The following is a 23,137-nucleotide window of genomic DNA, read 5'->3' as shown; positions in this document are numbered from 1 at the left end:
TGCCCGGTGGCTCAGGCCCCTCCCCGCTCACGCCTTTCTAACTGACTCGATACTTCCTCCTGTCACCGCGAGCAACCCCGATTTCCACTCGTGTCCACCACCGCCGCGTTTTTCCGCCTTTCTATTTGCCTGCGGGACCATGAGCGATAAACTGTGGACAGAGGAGCAGTTCAACTGCCCCGTGTGTCTGGATCTCCCAAACGATCCGGTCACCATCCCGTGCGGGCACAGCTACTGCATGGCCTGTATCAAAGACTACTGGAGCAAAGATGATCCCAACGGTGTCTACAGTTGCCCCCAGTGCCGTCAGACTTTCTGCCCTCGGCCCTCGCTTTCCAGAAACACCATGCTGGCCGAAGCGGTGGACCAGCTCCGCAGAGGAATCCCCAGATCGGTGGTCTCTAGGAGCATCAAATTGAAATCCCAAAAGAGACTCCCCTCTTCGGCTGTGCAGTGCGACTTGTGCCAAGGAGAGCAGAAGGCGGCGGTCAAGACCTGCCTGGTGTGTATGAGTTCGTACTGCGAGAACCACCTGAAACCTCACCAGACCACCAAGGCCCTAAAAGAGCACGAGTTGATCGTGCCGACGGCCAACTTGGCCGACAAGATCTGCAGCCAACACAAGTACCTGCAGGAGTTCTTCTGTCGCCAGTGTAAGGTCTTCATCTGTTGGCTGTGCACAAGCAACCAGCACAAAGGTCACGAGAGCGTGTCCACCAAGGCCGAACGCACGGACAAAGAGGTGAGGCCCGCATTCGTTGAAAACGTGAGTGACGTTTCGTGGTTTTAATTGTTTCTTCATAATCGTCAGATCGCCAAGTGGAAAAAAGTTATGTTACGACAATAAAAATGTAAGGTCGACGACCGCAATTTCCGGAGTATAAGCCGCGGCTTTTGTCACAAGCGTTCAACTCTGGCGCTTATTTAATGAAACGGGCTATATAACGTTTTTTTTCTAATGGCCGCCAGGGAGCGCTCAAGCATAATAGTTAAGATTGAGACAAGTTATACATGTCGAGGAAGACGCTATCTCATCTGTCACACTGAAAACAAGCGGCCATGAGAGGGCACATTTGACCTGTTTTTTGGGCTGCACTGCATCCACCAAGGATTGCTCCGGCAAAAAGAAAAACAAAACTTCCAAAAGACATTGTCGTGAAAGTTGGCACGAAAGCGAAGTTGAAAGTCTCATGACCGAGTATTATGGCAAGCGAGGATTTGTTTTCATACAGAAAAAAAACTTGACAGGGAACGGTGTCTTTTTAATTTTTTTTTAAACCAGCCCTGTTAGTGCTTTTTTACTGCCATGGTGCTGCCACGTTACAGGCACGATTTTTTGGAAAGAAAAGAAAGTATGTTCTTAAAACTTTGAAAACGCTTTCTGTGTAGCCTCTTTCTTTGTAAATATCTCATGTTACAATGTGGGCACCTGCGGCTTATTGACAAGTGCGGCTTGTGTGTGTCCAAAATGTTTTTTTCCTTTAATAATGTAGTGGTTGCATCTTATAATCAGGTGCGCTATGTAGTCCGGAAATTGTGGTAATTTGTTAGGAAAATAAGCGGAAATCTTACCAAAATAAAATCAAGATATTATGATATCAAAGTCAAAGTTTCACAGTGAAGAAAATAACACAAGTGAATGGCAGGAAGACAAGTTGATAGACATTGCACCTTTCATTCCGAAAAATCTTTTTTTTTTTTTTTTGTCATCAACAAAGAAACGGGAATCTCTTCCTGTAATGTAAACGCCTGTTGCCCATCCAGGGATGTCAGATTTGTTTGATGCTACGTCACAGACATACAGTAGCAATGCCTTCAATTGGTTAGTGCCAGCATAGGGAGGACCAACTGGTTTAGTACGTTTTGTTTTACCGGCGTGCGGTTCCTCATAACCGTCGCTAGGCAAATTTTCAAATGTCATCATTTAAATTTGTAGGCGATATGGCTCTTGGACTTTATTTTGAGAACCACTGTATTAAGTACTCCCACGCTTTTGCATAGACACCAGCCTGGTGGCACACATTCCAAACAACATTCCGGTTCACTTCTCACACTCCTCTTCTGGTGTTTTCTTGCGGCGTCTGACTCATGTCTCTGGTTGGCCCCTTCGCTCGACGGCAGAAAGGGCTTTCCGAGATGCAGGCGGAAAACCAGAGGAGACTCAAAGATAGACAGCAGGAGTTGAAGGACATGAAGAAAATGATGGACGGGATGAAGGTAAACTCTCCAATAGTAACATCTCCTCCATGGCGGGTTCTGAGTTCGTGTTCCAGCTATTAAGCAGATTTTATTTAGACCAATTCGAACTCCATTTTGTTGTTTATTTTGGGTGTAATTCCACTTTCAGCCATTAGGTGGTGGCACCCTATTGTTAATTCACTGTAAACTTGAACGAAAAAGGGAGAAATAAGGAAGTATTTCAAACCCGGCCTCACTTTGACTGAAGATTTTAGAAAGAGATCATTGGATGTTTCAATCCTCTTCCATCCTGCATTTTATGCCGACGGAAAGCAACGGCTGTAGATTCATGTACATCTTTGAGTATGATTATTGACAGATTCTTAAGTTAAGGGGTAAAGAAAAACAAGTTACTGTAAACACATAGGGATGTAAATATTTTTTCTTATCCATTACTCTTGCTGTCTCCAAAAAATTGTGTTTTAAATTGTGTTTGTATCATTTTCAAGTATGGTATGTATAAAGACCTTTAAAAAGACAAGTGCCAGAAATAGTATAAAAACATGCCAAGCGGGTATTTGATTGGCGTATATCTATATTGTGGATTTCATGTCGGGGTAGTCTAAACCGTAACCTCCACAATCGAAAGAGTAGTACTGTATTTATGACGTACGCTACTTTTCAAAAGTTAGTTCGCGGTCACATTTTCATTGAATCATTTTTAGAGTATCTTTGGGTTTTTTGGGGGGGGGGGGGGTTGTTTTCCTTTATTCATGCGTAGTGTGAAAGCTTCAACTATACATTTATTTTGAGCTAAATATTTTTGTTGATTTTGTGGCGCTTGGTCTAAAAGTTTGAGAACCACTAGCCTCGAGACCCTATAGTTGCCCCCAAGGTGACTGCGATGGGACGTCCGGCACGCCTCTCCTGAGACTGACTCATGCTCCCTGCACAGCGCTCAGCTGACCGCGTTCACAGCGACTCCGAGAAGGTGCTGTTGGATCTCCAGCACTCGGTGGAGAGACTCCAGGAACTGTTGGAGGAGGTGCTGGATGAGGTCGGCCGGGAGAAGATGGAGCAGGCCCGGGAGGTGACTGAGAATCTGGAGGCAGAGATCAAGGAGCTACAGAGGAGGGAGACTCAGATGAAGGACCTGGCTCAAAGCGAGGACCACATCTACTACCTGCAGGTTTGAGATCGACTCCCTCTAGGCCCAAGGTGGCGCTCTCTGATTTGGAAGGCCAAATGGAATTCAAAGTCATACAATCCCTTTCAGATGTATGAAACCATCTGTGGTCCGCTTGAGTCGGGAGACCTTCCGGCTGTGCAGGTCAACCATGATGCTTCTTTTGAACCTGTGCGGGATGCCATCCTCGACCTACGGGAGCGAGTGGAGGATTTGTGCAACCTGGAACTGGACAAGATCACCAAAAAAGGTCTGCGATCAGTACACATTTGAATGAATGAAGTATATGTTATATTTTTCGAGAGAGAGGATTCATGGAATTATTTCACACACTATGTGCGACATTCAAAGTTTGAACTATTTAACGAAAATGCTCATCAAAATTAACGTTTTAGTTGTTGGTTTCATTGGCATCCATCCATTTTTTTCCATGGGTGGTTTTGGGACATGAGAGGAAGCCAGAGTATCTGTGGCTTTTTCACCGTGTTTGTCTATTTACAGTCAATGAGACGACGTTATTCACGCTGGGTGCTGGTAAGAATATAATTTTTTGAATTTGAAGTTCAGTTATAGGAGAGGAGAACTACAAAGTAATTTTTTTGGGTGCTTTTTGTTGTTATGCAGCCAATCGTAATCAGAGAGGTGGCCTCTTCAAATGTGAGTTGTGTTATTCATTCGGAACGAGAACAACAATAACAACAACATTACAATGACCAAAATCAACTTTTTTTTCCCATCTCCAGTATTTTCTGCTCTGGGATCACGCAACTCAAACCCAAACAACCGATCGATAGGTAGGCCACTGGTCTGTTCCTCTCCATGTTCATCAGAATTCACATCATAACACTGAAATGATGCTACAGGCTCAACATCAAGTCTCTCAGTTACATCGCGAGGTACTGACAGACGAGGACTCGGTAATGACATTCAGCAAACATCCGCTTTGTGTACGAGGGGCAAAAAGTGTTTCGTAGCCTTCAAATCTCCAACAATCTCCATTGCAGGCTTTCGAGGTCAAGATGTGCGCAGCAGAGACTCGTCACGAGGTGAGCGTTGTTGATTCCAAAACGCAAACGTTTCTCTGTCAGCCTCTGCGGTGGATCATTCCTCCTTCCTGTCGCAGAGGTCGCGCAGAGGTCACCCAGGCCTTGGGACAGGCGGCGGCGAGATGAAAGAGAGTCAAGTACAGGTGAGTAAATATTGATTCTTGACTGCTGTACAACGTGATTGTGACCATGTGATATTTAGAGGTGGTTGAAGTCAGTTAACCTATTGAAAGTTCAAGTACAAAATTGTAGTGGGCCTAAACATGACCCTCAAACTTACCCAGGTGTCCCTCCTGTGTGAATTAAAAAAAAGGCAGCAGTCAACCGTTTTACGGATCAAGATGATTTTAGTGGACACATCAGTCACGACAGGACAAATGCCAAATGCCCAAAAGACGAAAGGACCAAAGCTTGAAATTGAACATGAACGCTTTTGGTTTGAAGCAGCCATTTTGGACAAATTTGAACAAACTCCGACAAAGGTGAGGGCCTTGCTTGGAGCTGGAATTATACATACCCATTCTGCCAGGGTGGTCATCAACCTTTTGGGAAACAAGGTGGACTTTCATGTCAGCCGAAAAGCCAAGAACTAGCATAACAAAAGCAGATACCGAATTTTTTAAAAAAAAATCTACATGTACGTGAACAAAGTATTTTTACGTGGTCACTTGCCACCACTGAAGGGAAGCATTTCACACGTGAATTTCAAGGTATCTAGTAAGAAATTTTTTAAAAAACAAAACTTTTGTTCATTGTCATCTTTGTCTCCAGCACGGGAGACCAACCCCAGACCAAGCCCGACCCCCAGCCCAACTCCAAGCAGGAGAGAATCCCCGTCTCTTTGGAGCAGGTCCAGTCAGAGTCAGAGTCAGAGTGTCCCTGCGACTCCCACTCTTGCTCCTGTGCCAGCATCCACCGGAGGTAGAAAAATTGTCTTTTGTTGCCGCCGTAACCCAAACATAATCGACATTTATATTGCACACACATGATACTCCAGACAAATTTTGACATGGGGAAAGAAGAGCTTCTCTATGAAATTGTGAAACATCCATCCATCCATTTTCCGAGCCGCTTTATCCTCACAATGGTTGCGGGGGGCGCTGGAGCCTATCCCGGGCAGTAGGCGGGGGACACCCTGAACTGGTGGCCAGCCAATCGCAGGGCACACAGAGACGAACAACCATTCGCGCTCAAACTCATACCTAGGGACAATTTCGAGCGTCCAATCAGCCTGCCATACAATGGGCTGGCAACCGGTTCAGGGTGTCCCCAGCCTACTGCCCAAAGACAGCTGGGATAGGCTCCAGCACGCCCACGAGTCAAATTTGACCCGAAAAGTACCCAAGAGTGAACACAATCCCGTTTTCCCCTTTGTTTGATCAGCTTCTCGTCGCATGTCATCGATCAGCAGCATTTTCCGGTCCCGTCGTGGCAACACACCCGCAGCGCCCGCGCCGCTTGCAGGCACGTGAGCTCAAACTTCTAATTTCGTTCATGCCGATGCAAACATTGTCACATTCTTAAATCACGCGATGTTACGCTCCTCTTCAACAGGGGGACTGTCGACGGTGTCTGAATCACCAGTGGAAGGTAAGATGCCGTCGCTTGCCAAAATTCACTTTGGTCACTTGAATGGGACGTCTCTGCAATCCTGTTTTGTCATGACAGTTAACCCCGGTCTGTTCTTGGACTCACCCACCCCCGTTGCCAACCATCACCAGCCTGCTTTCCCTGCACGTGAGTGAAATGACACAGCAACTGACTTGAATATGATTGCAAACCATTCACATTGCGCAAGAGGAAAATACAACATGTACAGAAATAACGATTCACCTATAAATGTATAGCGCATATAAATGAAGGATTGTTCCAGTAACTACGAAAATGAGTTTAGCTACCTTCTGGTCAGCCACAGTTGAGCATTTTCTGCTTACCTCTCTTTTCTTTTTCTGACATCAGTAAGAGAAATCAGCCTTGACAGCATCCAGGCTCCGGAACCGAGGGCAAGAGAGGACCTACTGCAATGTAAGTCTCATTTGTACCTGCTAATATATCCACAACTCAGATATTTTGAAGAAGTAGCAGAAATCTTGTCAATTTATCGGCCTTCATTGCAATTCGGTCACAGAAAAGAACTTTTTGAACCGATTTTGGCCATGGTGAAGAATTTCAACCGTTCCGTTCGACATGTTTGCATGTCGTTGGTCAAGTGTCGAAAAGAGTGCACCTTCCTTCCTTTCACTAAGTCCAGCAGCTATCACTGGTGTGACTTGACTCCAATTGTTGCTTTGACATTTGACCAAGATGTTTTTTTTCCCTTCATAAGCATACAACTATGTTGAAAACACAATGGCGCCTTGAGATATCAATTCAATTTGTTCTGCGACCACACTTATAATTCACAACATTCGTACCGCAAGTCATTTTTCCGTATTGAAGTGAACGGAAAAGCCTTTCTTCTGTTCACCCCCCATCCCAACCCAAAACAAAAACCACCACCAAATTGTATGACATTATCAAACGGAAAAATAGCACTCTTTTATCATACTTGATAAAAATGGGAAAAAAAATGGTACAGTAGTGGAAATTCAGCTCCTCTCTCAGCGTCTCGTATAGCAGTCATATTAGTTGTTCTACGCTGAGGATAAATAATGTACACCTGTGAGTATTGTTATCTTATCTGCCTCCATTTGTTGCTTCGCCATTTGCACGCACATATTTGTGGATTAAGGGTAACAACATTGCCACATAGATGTTAATTGTTAGCACGTGTGGCTGAAGTGTTTCCAATATATAATATAATAAAGATGAGCTGAGATTGTAAGTTAGCGGAGGCTATGGCGTTGATTTTATTTTTTAAATACACAATGTGCTCTTTGTTTTATGTTTAGTTGAAAAGGAAGCTTCAACTGAGAGTAGCAACGAACAGCTTCAAGCCTGTTTTTTTTTGGGAAGAATATTTAATATTTAATACGTTATCTGCCAAACTTATGCTTGGTGTGAAACGAGTTGAGTGAAGCGTTTGCTGCTGCCGTACAGTGCTTGTATTTCCACTTAACTCATTCAGTACCAGCCAATTCTGACCAAGTCTGAAAAGACGTTTAAAAACGTCTTTGGGAGTGAATGAGTTAATGAGTCTGGAAAAAAAAATCCACTCGTATCTCGAAAAACTAGCAAGTCAGTTCATTCTCGGGCTACACAGAAAAAAAATCAGGCATAAAAAAAAAAAGGTACAAGGGTCCTCCGTTCCGCATGACCAAGTCGAAATAAATGAAGAAGGCTGGATGGATAACGAGCCCCTTCTGGACTCTGCAGACAAAGAACGAGCAACTGAAAGCGAATGATCGATTTTCTCTCTCTCTCTCATAGATTCTGTCAACTTCACCCTTGATCCAAACAGCGCCCACCGTCGCCTGCTTCTTTCCGAGGGCAACACCAAAGCGACCCTGCAAGGAGAAATGGCGCCCTATGCGGACACCCCTCAACGTTTTGACGGCTGGACCCAGGTGATGTGCGGGACCCCGCTGCATTCCCAACGTTCCTACTGGGAGGTGGAGTGGCGAGGCAGAGGTTCGTCGGTGGGCGTGGCGTACGGCTCGCTGAGCAGGAAGGGCTCCGACGCCAGGGCGGGACTCGGCTACAACGCCCAGTCGTGGACGCTGGAGCTCTCCGATTCGTGCTGTTCCGCGCTGCATGACAACCAGAAGCGGGACATCCCCGTCACTTACTCCCCCCGTTTGGGCATCTTTGTGGATTTGACCACAGGAACACTGTCGTTCTACGGCGTGGCCGAGAGCTTGACGCCCCTCCACACGTTCCGGGCAAACTTTACCCAGCCCCTCTATGCTGTCTTTGGGGTGGGGATTGGGCTCGGAGTGGGTTTGGATTTTGCACGTGGACAGTTCAGTTCCACCTCTGACAGCATCAAGCTGTGTCCCATGTGAGATTTTTTTGTAAAATGTGCTCTACATTATTGTGTCTTTAATTAAACACACTTTCAACTATTTATTTTGTCAATCGTGTTGAGCAAGGGTGTCGTTATTTCATACATAGCCCAGCATTTGGTTATGTTGTTATTCATATGCTGTACTGCTTAAAGCTAAAGTCGGCTTCAACACTTCCCATATACAGTCAAACCTCGGTTTTCAAACGTCTCTATTCTCGACCAAATCGGGTTTCAACCACAAATTTCGAGGTTTTTATGCCTCGGATGACGACCGAATTTCGGTTCTCAAACAAACTGAGCGCACTTGAATGCGTCACTTGACTCCTCTCGCCTTCCTTACATGAGGAAGTGACACTTCTTCGTGTAGCGTTACATTGTGAGCAGACGTGTTCAATAAAGATTTTTTTTTTTAAACAGTGGTTTCGGTTTTCGAACAAATCGGGTTTCGAACAGCCTTCTGGAACAGATTATGGTCGAAAACCAAGGTATGACTGTATATTTTTCCCCTATCAAATTCCATGTTGTGAATCTTTCCAGCAAGCACATATGAAGCGTTGTTTTTCCCCCCCCCATTGCTTTATTGTAAAAAAATGGGAGTGACTAATTAACAGCTATGAGTTACTTCGAGAATCTTATGCCAGGAGAAGCTGTCACCAGGGTGACATCCAACTACAATAAAGCTGAAAGATATAAAACAGTCTTGCAAACATTTTACGTGTATTACAAAAATGTGTAAGCTAAAATACACAAAAGCCAGTATATTAAAAAATATTAATAAATAAAAGAATGGCATGATTTTGGTAATCTTCCAAATCTGGACAAAAATAACAGACCGCGACACAGTCTTAGTCAACATTGTGACTGGAATCGTTTTCATCAATAGGTTAGCGTAAGAAAACCAAACTTGAAAATACAAATAACAAAGTGGAAGTGCGGACGGAGCGAAACACAAAACATGCAAATAATACACAGCGAGTGGCGAAAAGGCAAGCGAGCAACACTTCTACATAAGGCCGCTTATTTAAAAAAAAAAAAAAAAAAACTAATAAATAGTAATAATCCACCACACACAATATCCAACTTTCCTGGTCTGGTTCGGGCCTTCAACCGGGTCCCATGAACATGCTGGGACCCGGAGACTTGGACGCAAGAATATCATGTAGGCATCCAAAACTGCTGCAGAGGGGACTTTTTGTCTCGTGCGGGGCGCGGCAAGTCCAATCCTACAGAGCCGCTGGGCTGCCTGTTTTTGAAGTTTGCCTCCTTCACACAACTGATTGAAATGATCAGGTGAGTTATCGAGCCTCTCCAGAGCTCGCGGATGAGCTGATCGCAGGACAGCGGATCTCGAAGACCGAGAACTCGACTACACCTGGTCTCCTGTGAAATTTTATACATGAGGTTACGTCAATCGCAGGGGATGACTAAAATGACGGCGGCAAAGGAACATTTCTCTTGACTGTCAATACAATATCCCCGCACTTCAATTCCTACATTCATATTGAGGCCACGACTAAAGAAGCCCTTGGAACAAGTCTGGATTCAAACGTGAACAAACGTAACAGAGACCATCCTTTCTGAAAGCATCACAACCGGAAACGCCTTCCTTCTCTTCCACATCCACAAAACCTTTGCTCATTTAAGTTAGGCGGGATTGATCCACACCGTCTCGATACTTTGGTCCATGTGGTCAAAGCTTCCCCCTTTTAAAAAACACACAGAGCCGTTCAACAAGGTCCATTGAGACAAAAGCTAAGGCCCATCAAACTCGAATCAGGGCAAAGGTGTAGCAAGCAGTTAAAAATTCCGTTGAAATCTGTTGTGCTTTAAAAATCAAGTCCTAAAAAGCGAGGTTGGAACAGGACACATAAGCGGGACTTTTTAGGGGCAACGACGGCGTTTAGGATTCCCCCGAACGCGGCAGGGTGTTCGAGGTGCCTTTTGTGCATCTTTGCTTGAGGTTGCCCCAAGGCGGTGGGGGGAGCGCCAGGGAGGTGGGGGGAGGGGGAGGCGAGGGCCGACCCGCCGGCTTTCCCGCCCGGGCGCCGATCATGGCCGGAAGGCTGTGGTTGCGCCTCAGACCGTCCAGCAGGCTCCCGCCGCCCGCCGACACGAAGGTGGCGGACGCCTGGGGGGCCTTGGTCAATCCCATCTGACGAAGCCGCTCCAAAAGGCCCACGTTAAGAGGGTCCGGGGGCGGCGCGCGGGCCGAGTTCTCCCGGGAGGGGCTGGGTAGGTCGGGGTGCGGCGAGCGGCCCAGGTTCAAGCCGTAAACGTCTCGCAGGAACAACTCGGCCGGCCTCGAGGCCAGAAAATTGTCCGCCGAGTGCTGGCGGCACTCGGATCCGGGCGAGTGCGAGGGCGAGTTGGGGGGCGTGCCCGGGAGAAGGCGGAGGAGGGGCTGCGGGGGCGTGGGCCTTGCGCCCAACGGGGGGGTTTCCGCGGAGACCTGTGCAGAAATGCCTCTCTCCAGGACCAGCTTGGCCAACCCGCCGGTGGCCACGAGGGGGCGCCGGGCGGGAAAGGTGTCGCCCAGGCTGAGTCGGCAGGGAGTCAGAGGGGTGCTGGGTCCCGTCCTCATGGAGCTCGGCGTGTTGCCATTGGCAGATGACTGTGAACTAGAAAGAGAGAGCGGGGGGGGGGGGGGGGGGGGTGTCACGTTTTTTTTTCTTCTGTCAACACATGAGCTCGAATCAAACATGTTAGAATGAAGCTTTTTTGTTGTTGTTGTTTTTAAGCACAACTCCATTTCGTTTCGTGTTTCAGTCCATTGAGAGTGAATCTTTCCGGGTTTGTTCAAATGGTTTTATTGCCAGTCCAATTTGATTTTGATGCGCAATCGATTTTCCAGTGATTGGAGTTCTTTTATGTTGCGACAGTGAAGGTGGTGTTCAAACTCTGCATCATGTCGGATATGAAATCGACTTTAGAAAAAAAAGCCGTTCTCTCGATTTTGAAGAACACACGCACGGCTTAAAACAGCCACCGAGCACTTCCGGAACTCGCTCGGGTGCCGATTATCTGATTGCTAAAACTTTTTTTGTACACCAAGTGGCGTGTGCATCCGCAGCGGCGCCACTTTTGACCTTTGAAGAGAATCATGAGAGTTATTCGATTAAAATCTGTATTCCACTGAGAGGCGAACGTTCGCGAGAGTTAGCGAAGGCGTGCGGACGTCGAGATCTGTTCAAGGTCGCCAACGTTCTCCAGACGTTCACCAAAAGGGAGTGAGAGAGGCACAGACGAATGTTTGCGACCTTGAAGGAACCGTGACCAGAACGCAACAATCGCTAAAGCGTTGCAAACACGGGCAAAACCCAGGGAGGGGCTACGGGCTTCATCGTTTTAGCCCCAGATCGAAAAACACTTGGTCCTCATCCGTCACGGTATTTTATCGTCAGCCATGACGGCGGTACTTGGAGAGCCAAGTTCTTTTCTTGGTGTTGCTCGCTATAAGAGTTCGAGAGGAACCGGTCTGTCCAAATAAATACTGTGCATGGAAGCGACGAAGCGGACTGACCTTTGGGTGACTTGCGTGACATCACAAGGGTGCAAGATGCGGCAGGTGGTGAACGTGTATGTGGAGAAGGTGGAGCTCTGACACTTGACGGGATTTGGGACTGCGCACAAAACAAGATACTCAAATGAAATCCAACAGAGAGCTCGACGTCGCTGGGATGGATGGAGGCAAAGTTCCGTTCTTTCCGGCCCGACGAGGATTTACATTTTCAATCGGAGGCGTGGGCATGTAAATGATTTGACAATTTACCGCGGTTTTAAAAAGTCAAGGCTTCAATGACCGCTAATAATGTCCGTCACCAGGAAGGCGCTCCTTTTTTTTTTTGTTTGTTTCTTTGAGGGGACCCCTAAGCAGCGCGCAATATGATTGGCTGCTAGCAGAGATAAGTAAACAAGTGGCCTCCTTGAAGCCCAATGCCTCCAATTACCAGTATTTTTTGCCTTCTCCATGAGTGTGGGTTAAATGAAAGACACAGAGCCTTTGCATTGTTTAAAAAAAAAAAAAAAAGTGCACTTGTAGGTGCCAGTTTGTCCCCAAGTCAACATGCGAAGCGCAATCACTGTGACTTGCTGAGAATTAAAACAGAAGAATGAAAAGATTTATTTATATTTAACACGATACACTTTTAATGTAGCAGTATTGAATATTATGGTGAATTTTTTTTTAACAGACTGTGTTCAATGGAATAAAATTTCAGTATTAAAGTATTTTTAAAAAAGGACATTTAAGCCGTTATCGTATCGAAATCACTTTTATTGTATTGAATTGTATCAATCAAAAAATAAGTGATATATCGCTTTGTGTTGAAATGTTTATTTTTTTAAAAAGTGTGTGTGTGGGGGGAGGATAAAGAAATATAATAAATAAATAAAATCCCAACACCCTGCCATAGCTTTCAATAAACCATGTTTTCAAGTTAAAAATACAAAGCGCCCCTCTCCCGCCCCCCCCCCCCCCCCCCAAAATAAAAAAATGTTACAAAAAGATTGATTTGTTTACCTGAGATCGATGTGCTCGACTGGACTGAAACATTTGGAGCAGGATGAGACGATGGTCCGGCGGCGGCGGCGGCGGAGAGCGGCCGGGATGGCGAGAGAGGTGCAACGGGAAGAGGCGCGCCCGACAGCTTTCCGTCTTTCTTTTGGTCAGGCGTCGACGAGCAGCGCACTTTGAAGACAATGCCAACTTCCTCCTCGTCTTCCTCTTTCCCTCTCTCGGCCGCGCCTTTCTCCAAGACGCCGGCCTCCCTCTGTCGGCGCGCTTCATCCTCCTCATCTTCCTCCATGTCGTTCAGCCGGTAAACGGCCTCCTGGGCGAGCGGCCGGAAACCCTTGGTGACGACGCCAGGGTGCGGGTCCAGGATGGTGGCCAGGTGGGGTTTGGCAAGCTGCTGCCAGTGATGGAGCGTCAGGGAGCCTGAAGAAAAAAAAAAGGCAGAGAGGGTCACACCGGGGGGGGGGGGGGGGGGGACCAAACCAAGTTGCGTCTTGGGTGATTACCTTCCATGGGCTTGACAATCTGAAGCTTCTCCGGCAGGAAAGTCTTGAAGACGCCGGAGCCGATGGAGAATTCTGACAGATTGGAAAAGGAGGAGAACGCGCTGCCCATCGGCGAGCCGCAGCCGCAGCCGCTTCCCGCCTCATGAGCGTCGGCCCCGGCGAGGCTCTGCAGCTTTTTCTCTCGCTCCGCCTTGAAGAACTGGTGCTCCGACAAGAAGTTCTGCCGTCGTAGCGACAGGCGATGCAGCGCTTTGGTCAGGTCGTTCCCACCCGGGAAACCGGGCCGGCCCTGTGGCACCTCATCTCTTCAAACCCAAAATGAAAACCCGTTGGCGTTCCTCTTCTCGGCTTATCCCGACTTACGCTTTTGACTGACCCATGAGAAGAGGGGAAGGGCTGCGCTGTCATCACCAGAGAGTTCCGTCCAGAACCGGGAATAGGCGGGGTTGCCGAATGGGGCCGTGATGTTGAGGCGTTGACGGAGCGCACCGTCTGGAAGACTCTCTTCTGGCAAATCCTGGGGCGGAAGGTCCATTAGATACGACGGGGACCAGAAAACTTCATGAGACAATCCTGCTGTTCCAGTCAACCTCCTGCCCATTTTCTTTTTTTTGTAGAACCGATCCTCAGCGATTCACTCAAAAATGTATTCATGCTTATTGTGCTCCGCTAATAAAGCTCCTTTGAGATGTTTGCATGTGTTTTTGAGGAGTTCTTTTGAACAAAGAGCACTCCATAGTGTTGTAGATTCCATAATAATAACATCATTGGAATGTAAAGAATTCATATCTTTGTGCATCATGATTAATGTTTTTTTTTTCTTTCAATCATCCATCCATCCATCCATTTTCTGATCCACTTTATTCTCTCAAGGGTCGCGGGGGGGGGGGGGGGGGGGGGGTTCCGGAGCCCTAAGCCGTCTTCGGACAGTAGGTGGGGGGGGACACCCTGAACCAGTTGCCAGACAATCGGGATCACATTAAACCCTTTCACGCACCTTGGAACCTGCTAACATGATAAGCTGTCCCTGAAAGGATTCAACTGTGATGTCGTCATTTACGAACACTTTTTCCCCCCAACTTGGCGACGTTCTCACTCAGCAATTCCTCAGACGATTACGATAAACTATTATCCAATTTCTCGGGAAATATCTTGGACGCCATTTTTCTCACCTTTGGTCCTGAACTGTGGTCTCTTCGTCAGCACACAGCTCTCTCCTCATGGTGCCTTCAATCTCTGCGGCCAGCGAATCCTGCGCATGCACATCTTTGGTGAGCATCACGTTAATGGCTAGTGGCCGTTCTTCAAAGGCCCCCCCGCCCTCCTTACCATGGGGTAGAGGCCATAGGAGAGATGCCGTCGCATGCCAGACGGGGAGGCGTTTTTGTTGCGGAGCTCCCTGATCTCCTCCTGCGACTCGTGGAGCATTTCGACACACTCCGCGTTCCTTTCGGCCAGCTCGTTCAACTACAACGGGACGGAATTTGGGATTTGCCACTCAATGAAGAGATCTTCAAAATGGGGAGCGCGTGTACGGCCGCGTGACGCGGTACCTCTGCTGTGAGTTGTCTCTGGGCCTCTTTGGAAGCCTGTAAGTGGATCCTCAGCTCTTCTTTCTCCAAGGCGAGCTTAACAGCAAGAGCGACAACGTCGGTGAGTGGCTGACCTTTTGAAACAGTTCAGGATGCGCTGGGGCTGAGCAAATCATCCAATTCAAATCGACATCGCAATGTAGAAACACGCGGGAAGAGGAACTTAACTCATTCTGTACCAGCCAATTCTGGACCAAGTCTGAAAAGACGTTTAAAAACGTCTTTGGGAGTGAATGAGTTAAATGAAAAAAAAAACAATTTAATTAATAACAGACTTTTGGAGGCGGTTCCTCACCTCCTTGACCCGATGCTGCAACTCTACAATTTGCGACAGCAACTGAGCGATTTCCTCCTGGTGCCTGACCAGCTCCTCGTTCTTCTGGGACAGTTCATTTGTCATCGACACCATCTGAGTGTTGGACTGACCTGAGGTGAGGGAGCCCAAAACATAACAAGTTGGAAAAGGAAAGGTGGCCGTATATTTGCAAAGATGAGAAAAGAAAAGATCATAAAATGAAAAAAAAAAAACACCCCCACCCTTTTAACCGAATGAGCTTTTCCAAATATTTGTGGGAATTAACATTTTTGATCTGACAACTAAATGTCTAAAGACATTCTTATTTTGTAAATACTGTGTTATTTGTACAAAAATGGAAACAATCTACGGTACTTGTTCAAGGCTAAGGGTGAAGAAACAACAGTAGCACAGTGTAGTGCACTGCGTGTAGAAACTAGTGGAACACCGGCGCCCCCGTGTGGTACCAGAAAGAATCGCTGCCTAAGTACAGCCCGATTGGATTTAAGTTTGAAGCTCAAAACAATTGCATTTCATCTTTAAATACGGTTTGTTTTTAATCAGATGTTCATTTCATGACACAGGCGGCGGGTAGGATAAAAGTACCACTTTTAGACTTTTAGACTTAAAAAAAAAAAAAGCAGACTCACGGAGCTCCTTGACACAGTCGCTCACAAGTTTCTGTTCCTTCTCCTCATAGGTGATGGTGTCCCTCTTCAGCTGGCAGGCCTGCGATCAGTTATCATGTCAAGAATTGGCCAATTCCTCCATCACAGATCAACCCGAATGTCATAATTCACCACCTACCTCAGACCTCAGGGCCAAGTTCTCCTCCTCCAGCTCCTGCAGCTTACACTGCATCGACTCCAGCTGGCCGAGTGCGGCGGCGGCGGCGCTTCCGCCGGCTAACGGCGGCTGCGTCGGTGGGGTTGATGCACTGGAGTCTCCCTCACACTCCTCGGAGGCGCTGGCCACCATGCGCAGCAACTCATCCTTCTTACTGAGCTCATGCTGCAGCTGGTGAACCTGCTCAGAGAGCATGTTGGGCATTAGGTGGGGGGGGGGGGGGGGGAATGGCAACGCTGGACACGGCTCCAAATTTAGGATTGAAGTAACAGGAAACGGCAATAACGATGAGCCCTCTTCATGAAATGAAATACAAACTTTATTTTCTTGAATGACATAACCAGAATCTAAAAAGTTCCTTCGGCGGCAATTCTTGCATTCTAAAGTGACAGTCGAGGCATGTGCTGACAGTGTTTGCTATTTTTAACAGTTGTTAATCATCCTCCACCTTGACGTACAACGGAACTGTTCCTTCATTTCCGGTTCGATATAGCATGTACGATTTTCTCGACAGAATCCAGACACTTATTAAATATGCTGCTATTTTGTCGTGGTGGACACGCCGGTCAGTCAGTCATTGTTGGGTCTTTTCTTTTTTTTCGGGCCGGCCCAGTTCCGTCTCAGTCGTCGGCGACAGCCACTATGTATAATCAAGAGTAAAATATGAATTTTGAACCGGCAAACAGCGAAGCAAAAAAAAAAAATGCTTATTTCGAGCCTTGTGGTTACAAGAAGATGCGCAACCACAATTGTTCATTTTCACTTCCTCTCTCTCAAAAAAAAAAGTTTTCAAATGATTTATAAGGATATAGTTTACATGAATTGTGGAAAATGGTTTTAGTGGATTTATTGTGATGTTTTTTTTTGGGGGGGGGGCTACGGCATCTGAACTGTTGTTTGTAGACTTTTTATATCCAATGTCATTTTGATTGATTTTTTTTTCGTTCCTGATATAAATCAGGTACTTTGACAAAACGATCATTTATTGTGATGTGTCCCGGTGTATATTAATTGTTCAGCGAGTGACTTCACAGTGAGTCACTGGTGACTTGTTTTGAAATACTAAGAAATCCAAATGACAGGAATGAAATCTGGACTGTATTAAGATAAGAAGATAAGAAAACCTTTATTAGTCTCGCAATGGAGAAATTCCCAATTCACAGCAGCAAAGTAATGAAAGGAAGAAGTAGAACAACATTTGGTGAGGCATTTGAAGCTACCTGGTCCAGGGTCTGCGCCAGCTGCTCCTCCACAGCCTCGTTGCGCTCTTGCAGCAGGTGGTTCCTCTGCAGAAGCGACTGTCCGATCCGAGCCGCCAGCTCCAGGTCTCTGTCACGCTGACCGGCGACGACAAAAGACGGGGGGGGGGGGGGGGGGGGGGCTCAAGGGAACGATCCGATGCGGGCACGAGTGGGAAACCATAACGACGGCGCGCGGCGCGATACCAACCTCAGCCAGTAGGTGTGTGACCACTTCGATGTCATTGTACGTCTTGGTCATCTGCTCCATACGATCGGAACTGAGGACTGACAATACGTTAAGATCATTTAGAGGAACGTACAAGGAAATGGCACAGACGCAAGTCATGCAGCTCGTGCATGCAAAATGGAAGTATTCAGGAAATCCCAGAAGATTGAACAGACGACAAATTTTGTGTAACATGTCAGCTTTGAAGATTTTCTTTTTTTTTGACCACAAGCAACATGAATTAGCTAGGTGTGAAAAAAAAAGTATATGACTATTTTAAATGTGAATGAGTGTCATAGAATTTATTGTTGTGCGCGCACCCGTGTTCCAAGAGTGATGCAGTGTTACGACAATTCTTGCAGTGGAGTGATAGTAAAACAAATACAGGAGTTCAAGCTAAGGTCGGAATAAATGACTTGACGCCCCCAAAAAGTCATTTGACAGCAAAATGCAGCTAGAAATCATTTGCCATTAATTAGGGAGGGGCACCAATGCCACGTCCGTCGGACCAAGAGCTCAAGTGCGAGTGCTCACCAAAAAACAACGACGACATTTACGCTCTGCTCCCCCGCCCCCAAAAAAACAACAACAACAAAAAAAAATCAATCACTCTATGCAGCCCGGCACCAAATGGCCCAGTGGTTGGGGAACACTGCTGGATGCAATAATATTTTAACCAGCCAATATCGTATTTATACAATCAATAATCAATTAAGTGATCATTTTCCTCATGAGCAAGGAAGGAAATTGCTTCCTACAGCCACGCATAGCAGGATCGCCTCTAAAAGATGGCCGCGTACCTGGAGAGTAGTTGCTCGTGGTCATCTTGTGACACGTTACGCGGAACTACTACGACAGCAGCAGATTGATTGGACTACTTGTGAACCAACTAGAAATGCAGATGCGGGAGCCACGCTGCTAACCCGAAGCAAATAGGTCGAGAAAGATACCTTTGGACAGGTTGCGGGAAGCAGAGTAGGTATGAGAGGGGTGGTCCAAAGAGAGGTAGGCTAGTGAGAGATAAAAAAAAAAAAGGGGCGGGGAGGGACGAGAATGCTAAAAATATTGCAGCAGAGCAGAGGAAATGGAGAGAGAGAGAGAGAGAGAGAGAGCGGAAACGCCACCAATTCAAGTAACAAATTAGTTCTACGTGTTGATTGGTTGGTTAGGGCTACGTTGAGCACCTGAGTGTACGTCACCAGCCGTGTGGCGTTCTGGCTTTTACCTGTTTGAAGAGAAAATGCCGCTCGAATCAGTCCGCCAGGAGAGCAAATGGACCAGCTTATTGAACGTATGCGCTTGACATTTGTTCACATCAGTACAGCGAGTCATTTTTCAAGCGAAGCAGATGGCGTTGTCATCCGAGGCCAATCCTGACCTCCGGATGTAAACATTGCGACTGAAGTGCCACCAGGCTCGGCGCAAAAATAACTGGGTTCCATCTTTGTCGCACATGACGGCATTCCTTCCTCTTATCGGAACCGACTGCTTTGACTTCAGTAACTTGGTGTCGTGATCACGGTGATAATCTTCTTGTTCGATTGAGGTGAATTGTTTTGTTTTTTCTTCCCTGGGTTTGATCATATTCCATTTCAACTGCAAGAACTTTCCCCAGGAACTAAAAATATTCAGGAGACCATTGCATGCATGTTCTGATCGTGGGAACTAAGCAGAAGATACTTCAGCATTTAGAATGCATTTGATTCCGTGCTCCTGCACAGTTTGACTGGAACTAGACCGTCTTCCGATCGCTATCTATGCAATCGTTCATCATTCTTACACGTCAATAAAATATCAGCGCTGATGAGGGGCTGGGCGGTCATGCCGAGTATGGACACGTTTTTTTGGGCTGCTGCGATCAAAAAGGTGTGGACTCAAGTATTCTTCAGATCAGGCTATTGAATAGACGGTCCTGAAAACCTGGTTTCACCCCCACCCACCTATTTTTAATATGCTTAGATTTATATTTTATACACTTTGTGTCTTCTACTTTCTCCCTTTCATAATTTTGCTGCTGTAAATTGGGAATTTCTCCATTGTGAAACAAATAAAGGTCTTCTTATCTTATTATCCAATTGATTAATTGGTTAAAATGTGTGTGTGGGGGTGGGGGTTGCATTATTAAACACAATAACATGCAAATGTGCAGTGCGGGTATTATTTTTGCCCACATGGGGTCGCCATACTCATGTTCTGCTGTAGTAGCCGCGACTTTGAGTGTGTATGGCTTTAAAAGGCGGGGCTTGGCCTGGTGAGAGATGTGTGCATCAACGGGTGAATGTGAGTGACCTGTGGCCGTCGGAGGTGGCGCATGTCTGAATGAGCTTATTTCTACAGAGTGGCCACTGCGGTAATATTTAGTCTAGGTGGAAAAATTTGCCTTGCAAAGCTTTGAGGTAGAGATTTTTCTTCGGTTATTATTATTTATTTTCGTCAAATTTTTCAAGTGATGTGATTCATTGTTGCAGGATACATGTTACAGTAATCATGACCTTGATCTGCAGCTCAGATCCAAACGATACTGTATTGTCAATGAAGCGATCTCACTATTTCTTGGGGGTTAAAAAATGGTCTTGAAGGACCATATTTGTCAAAACTGACAGAACTGTGCCCCGTGTTGTATCCCACTGGCAGAGAGAAGATCATTTATAGACCAATCTAACCTGCGGGTTTTGTTAAACTTTAAGTACGGTAATTTAAGGAGGACATCAACAGGGAAAAATGTGACATTGTAAAGGGAGGAAGTCACGCCTACTTGTCGTGCGTCTTCTTTGGATGTACGGGTCTGTGACTGGGAAAATAAGCATTCACACAGGCAGGCATTTCCTGTTTTTTGTTTTTTTTTAAGGGCTCTGACTATGATCGAATCAACTCCACACACATGACACCAAATCCCATGACTCCCTTGGAGATGCAAATGGAGTCACTGGAGGCCTCCCCCCGCCCCACTTTGCCTCGATCCGTCTCCTGCGGGCAGACAACGGGCTTTGCCCCGATATGTCACCCAAGGAGGGACCTCAGCGGGATGACTTTATCTCCCCATTCCGTGCAAGTAAAAAATAAAAAATAAAAAACAAGGGCTGAGAAAGAATAACGGCTTTACAACGTAAAAGGGGATCATGTCAAGGCCAACATGTGATGACCATGTGCAGTGTCAGAGCTACTGTAATCCCCCGTGACGGGAATTAAAGAGGATGTAGATCGAGTAAAAAGGAGAGCCCTCACGTGTCCAGTGGACACACACAAGTGCACGTGCACACACACACGCACACGCGCACTCACATACACATTTCTCTGATACAGTATAGAGTTTAAGGTATCAGTCAGGATTTATTTTTAGCTGCATCTGCCTGCCAGGGTTACATTTCACTGTCTCGGGTAGTTGCATGTATGTACCGGTATTTTATATACATATTTTCTCAAGGAACATGTTTTAAGTGTGAGACCAAGTGGATAGAAGGACAGCAAAATTTAAGGCACCACGGTACTATCCATTTCATTTTTCACAAGTGCTGTTTTTTTTTTTATGAATATTCATTCCACTCTTACAGAGATAACGGGTGGATGGATGAAATGATTTTTGAACCGCAAACATGCTTACCCATGTAGCGGAAAGTCTCCTCTGCCAACATGGGGGAGATGGCGGTGCGCTGGGCAGGACCCTCATCGGGGGAGCAGCTTGGGGAAACCACCCAGTCCTGGCTGTCTGACAAGTAGAACGAGCCCGATTCCACCGAAGCAGAACCCACTGAGCCGGAGCCGTAGTGCCTGCTGCTGCTCCCCAGGCCCTCATCTGTGTGGCGCAAGTCATGATGATGTCAGATGATGATGTCAGCAAGAGTAACTTGACCTGCTTTTACTTTCTTACGACACTGTCTTGTAGCGCCCAGTGTTGGTGAGATTAAATTGTACCACACACGCACCCGTCTCTGTGCTGGACTCCTTCTTCTCCACGGCTCGCGGTTTGACTTCAAACATGTTAGGAGGAGAAGTGTGGCGTAGGGGTCACATATCCTGTGCTCACAGTGGTGGATGGTAGTCTCACACCATTACCTTCAGGAAGAGATGTTAAAGAAGAAAAGAAAAGCTTTCTTTCATTCAACTGTGAATTATGCAGTGTGACAGGACAACTGAAGTGATGATATATGATGCCCTCGTGAAGAAGAACGTAAAAGTGGCACAAATAGATGCTAGCCTTCGAGCAAAACGACTGCCAGTGTTGTTGACCTTGTGGCCAGGCGTGTACACGCATGCTCACAAGCACACAAACACGTGTGGAGAGAGAGAGAGAGAGAGAGAGAATCCTTGGAAAAAGCTCAGCCTCTGCTTACATAAGAGAAGCGTGCCCGAAACTGTTGGGCAAATTGATGTGACAGGCGAAATACTGCAGCCATGTTGTGCACGACTACTGTATACAGTTGTGACCCATCAATAATAGCATTTGGCAATTTGACTGAGTAGTGAATAGCACGCACAAAACTGACTAGTGAATAGCCCGCACAAAAAAAAAACTCATTGCACATTTGTGTTGGAACATACTGTTGACCAGGGGTCATCAACATATTGCCCATGGGCACCAGGCCGCCACCAAGGTCAGGTCTGTTCTAAAAATAGCACGCCAGTGATGGGACATTGTGATTTCCTATAAATCCTGTAGAAATGGTCATTTGGAAATAGAAACACTTGCAGAGATAGCGGGTTCAAACTTATACCATCTATCATTGACTAATTCAGTAATTTTCCAAAGGGCTTTTTAATAACAAACACAACTAAAGGTCGTTTGAGCAATTTCAATTTTTCGACAGTGTTGAGATTGAGCGAGTGTCTGAGTGTGGGAGTCATTCCATGAGTCATATTCATACAGACATTTGCTGAACTGGAGCCATTTTCATTTGATTTCCACGTTGATTCCAATTTGGGCTGTAATCAAAACCAACATTTCTCCTTGGGCTGGAAGTTCTCTTTGGGGTTGAGGAAGTAGCCACGATTCTTCAATTCTAAATTTGGGTAAGAGGCGGAACTCAGGAAACGCATTTTGAAGTGATCTCGGAAATTACGACAACAAATCCTTTAGTTGAAGAATGCAGTGCACATAACCCAGTAGAGTACCATGAATGCCAAAGAAAAAACGCAATGATGCAAGCTCTTCGTTAGCCACTGTCATCGCTAAACCATTGACGGATGACGAAATCGTTATTACGCTTTCCCTGTGCAGATATGCTATTTATCTTGTATACTAAAATGTTAATCCCCCATCAAATGAATGCAATTCTCGTTTTTATGTAAGAGAAATCCTCAGAGTATAATTTAGCTCGGATGGGCGAGGATGACAGTTCGATTTATCACATGCAAATGTCAACTTCCGCTCGAAGAACAAGCATCTCAAATGAATAAATATTGTTTAAAAGCGGCCTTACCCTTTATCAATATTAGTCCACAACATGAGGATTTCCGTGAGGCGCGCCTGAGGATTGCCAAGAAGATCTCTCTCAAAAGTCGACAAACGCCAAGAGAGGAAGTGGGGGCGGAGCAGAGAAACGGCGACAACAAACTACGACGGCG

The 23,137-nt window shown here is 46.3% G+C and overlaps 2 protein-coding genes across 5 annotated transcripts; one reads left to right on the top strand and one right to left on the bottom strand.

Moving 5' to 3' along the window:
• The first annotated feature begins 98 nt into the window (after positions 1-98).
• Positions 99-8,414, top strand: trim25l (tripartite motif containing 25, like). Its single transcript, XM_086111467.1, has 16 exons — positions 99-742; positions 2,122-2,217; positions 3,134-3,367; positions 3,455-3,614; positions 3,866-3,898; positions 3,989-4,021; positions 4,108-4,158; positions 4,228-4,281; positions 4,369-4,410; positions 4,488-4,553; positions 5,182-5,331; positions 5,794-5,874; positions 5,965-6,000; positions 6,079-6,147; positions 6,370-6,435; positions 7,780-8,414. The coding sequence occupies exons 1-16, from the start codon at positions 140-142 to the stop codon at positions 8,352-8,354; spliced, it is 2,349 nt and encodes a 782-aa protein (XP_085967593.1). The 5' UTR covers positions 99-139; the 3' UTR covers positions 8,355-8,414.
• A 642-nt stretch (positions 8,415-9,056) lies between these two features.
• Positions 9,057-23,115, bottom strand: trak2 (trafficking protein, kinesin binding 2). Of its 4 annotated transcripts, XM_086111425.1 has the most exons (17): positions 22,993-23,115; positions 21,499-21,628; positions 21,177-21,368; positions 18,526-18,585; positions 17,558-17,634; positions 17,329-17,445; positions 16,070-16,288; positions 15,913-15,991; positions 15,263-15,393; positions 14,929-15,003; positions 14,705-14,842; positions 14,548-14,627; positions 13,752-13,892; positions 13,376-13,680; positions 12,876-13,292; positions 11,877-11,976; positions 9,057-10,974 (listed from the first exon to the last, which is right to left on the bottom strand). In XM_086111425.1, the coding sequence occupies exons 2-17, from the start codon at positions 21,551-21,553 to the stop codon at positions 10,257-10,259; spliced, it is 2,904 nt and encodes a 967-aa protein (XP_085967551.1). In that variant the 5' UTR covers positions 21,554-21,628; positions 22,993-23,115; the 3' UTR covers positions 9,057-10,256. The 4 variants fall into 4 exon arrangements, with proteins under 4 accessions (XP_085967551.1, XP_085967560.1, XP_085967570.1 ...); XM_086111434.1 differs by lacking the exon at positions 18,526-18,585; XM_086111444.1 differs by lacking the exons at positions 21,499-21,628; positions 22,993-23,115 and adding an exon at positions 18,760-18,800 and having other exon boundaries at positions 21,177-21,321.
• Positions 23,116-23,137: the final 22 nt, after the last annotated feature.

The sequence above is a fragment of the Hippocampus guttulatus genome, chromosome 1 (genome assembly GCF_054856545.1).
Source record: "Hippocampus guttulatus isolate MCC_2025c chromosome 1, RoL_Hgut_1.0, whole genome shotgun sequence".
In the NCBI taxonomy this organism is placed as follows: Eukaryota; Metazoa; Chordata; class Actinopteri; order Syngnathiformes; family Syngnathidae; genus Hippocampus; species Hippocampus guttulatus.
The sequence above is the reverse complement of the archived record's forward strand: the minus strand, read 5'-3'. Positions and strand labels throughout refer to the sequence as shown.